This window comes from Mycetomoellerius zeteki, unplaced genomic scaffold (assembly GCF_001594055.1).
Source record: "Mycetomoellerius zeteki isolate Tzet28-1 unplaced genomic scaffold, Tzet1.0 C4402584, whole genome shotgun sequence".
Taxonomy (NCBI): Eukaryota; Metazoa; Arthropoda; class Insecta; order Hymenoptera; family Formicidae; genus Mycetomoellerius; species Mycetomoellerius zeteki.
The window spans coordinates 1-1397 of record NW_017255777.1 but is presented as its reverse complement, the minus strand read 5'-3'; the positions used below and the strand labels follow the sequence as shown (position 1 = coordinate 1397).

The following is a 1397-nucleotide window of genomic DNA, read 5'->3' as shown; positions in this document are numbered from 1 at the left end:
CAGCAGCGGGTTATCTCTCAACGATGTCTTAATGGTAGGTCCAGTCATCCAACAAGACCTGGTGTCTATTTTAATAAGGTTTCGAACGTTTCGATATGTTATCGTAGCCGATATCATTAAAATGTATTGACAAATATTAGTGCACCCCTCACAGACTGGTTTACAGAAGATTCTATGGCGAGAGAGTTCTACCGACGAAGTTATCACTTACGAATTGCTCACCATAACGTATGGCACATCTACAGCGCCATACTTAGCCACTAGGTGTCTCGTTCACCTCGCTAACCTATTTTCTTCAAGGTATCCATTAGGAGCGAAGCACCTCATTCGGGACTTTTACATAGATGACATGCTTACGGGAGCAGATACCGTCAAAGAAGCAAGAATCATACGCGATGAGGTGATTGAATTATTACGAGAAGGAGGTTTCGAACTAGATAAATGGGCATCCAATTGTCCCAGCTTGCTCGAGGGCCTAGGCAATCAAAACGATAAATTAATTACAATTAGCAATGAGATCGAAGCTTGCATTCTCGGTGTTCAATGGAATCGAATCGAAGACACCTTCCACTTTCATTGTGAACCCGCGTCGGCTTCTACAATTTCCAAACGCAGCATTGTATCCGAAACCACGAGAATATTTGATCCATTAGGATTGTTGGGCCCAGTCATCGTTATCGCCAAGCTCATTGTTCAGGAGTTGTGGCAGATAGGTATTCAATGGGGTGAATCTGTCCCTCCAGACATTCATACGCGCTGGACCATGTTCAGATCACAATTGGTGGTTCTCAATCAGCTGGAGATTCCTCGCGCGGTCAAGTTTGATTCCAACTCGCGGTCGATGCAAATACATGGGTTTAGTGACTCTAGCCAAAGGGCATATGATGCTTGTGTGTACCTCCGCACGAAGTTAAGGCCACATGAGTATCGAATAGAATTATTGTGTTCCAGGTCAAAAGTCGCTCCGCTTAAGGCGGTGTCTCTACCACGGCTTGAGTTGTGCGCAGCTTTGCTATTAGCTCGTCTCATGTCAAAGGTTGGTGAAGCAATACAGTTGGAGCATTCGAGGAGGTTTTGTTGGTCAGATTCCATGATCACACTCAATTGGATAGGCTCGCCATTTCGGAAGTGGACACCTTTCATGGCAAATAGAGTTGGCGAGATACAGCGACTCACGGATTTCAAAGACTGGCGCCATGTCAGCTTATCAAATAACCCCGCCGATGTTCTGTCGCGTGGACTAAATCCCAACGAATTAATCAATAATGCTTCGTGGTGGCACGGACCCTCTTTTTTGCGACACAACGATGACCTATGGCCGGGCGGAAACATCATTCAACCACGGGAGAATCTACTAGAGTTGAGGATGGTATCTTCAGTTGTGACTTCCACGGGTG

At 45.7% G+C, this 1397-nt stretch overlaps 1 protein-coding gene across 1 annotated transcript; it reads left to right on the top strand.

Moving 5' to 3' along the window:
• Window positions 1-349: 349 nt before the first annotated feature.
• Window positions 350-1369, top strand: LOC108724955 (uncharacterized; the record flags this gene model as incomplete). Its single annotated transcript, XM_018451721.1, has 1 exon — window positions 350-1369. A coding segment is annotated over exon 1 (1020 nt), but the record flags the coding sequence as incomplete, so codon positions are not given.
• Between the last annotated feature and the right edge of the window lie 28 nt (window positions 1370-1397).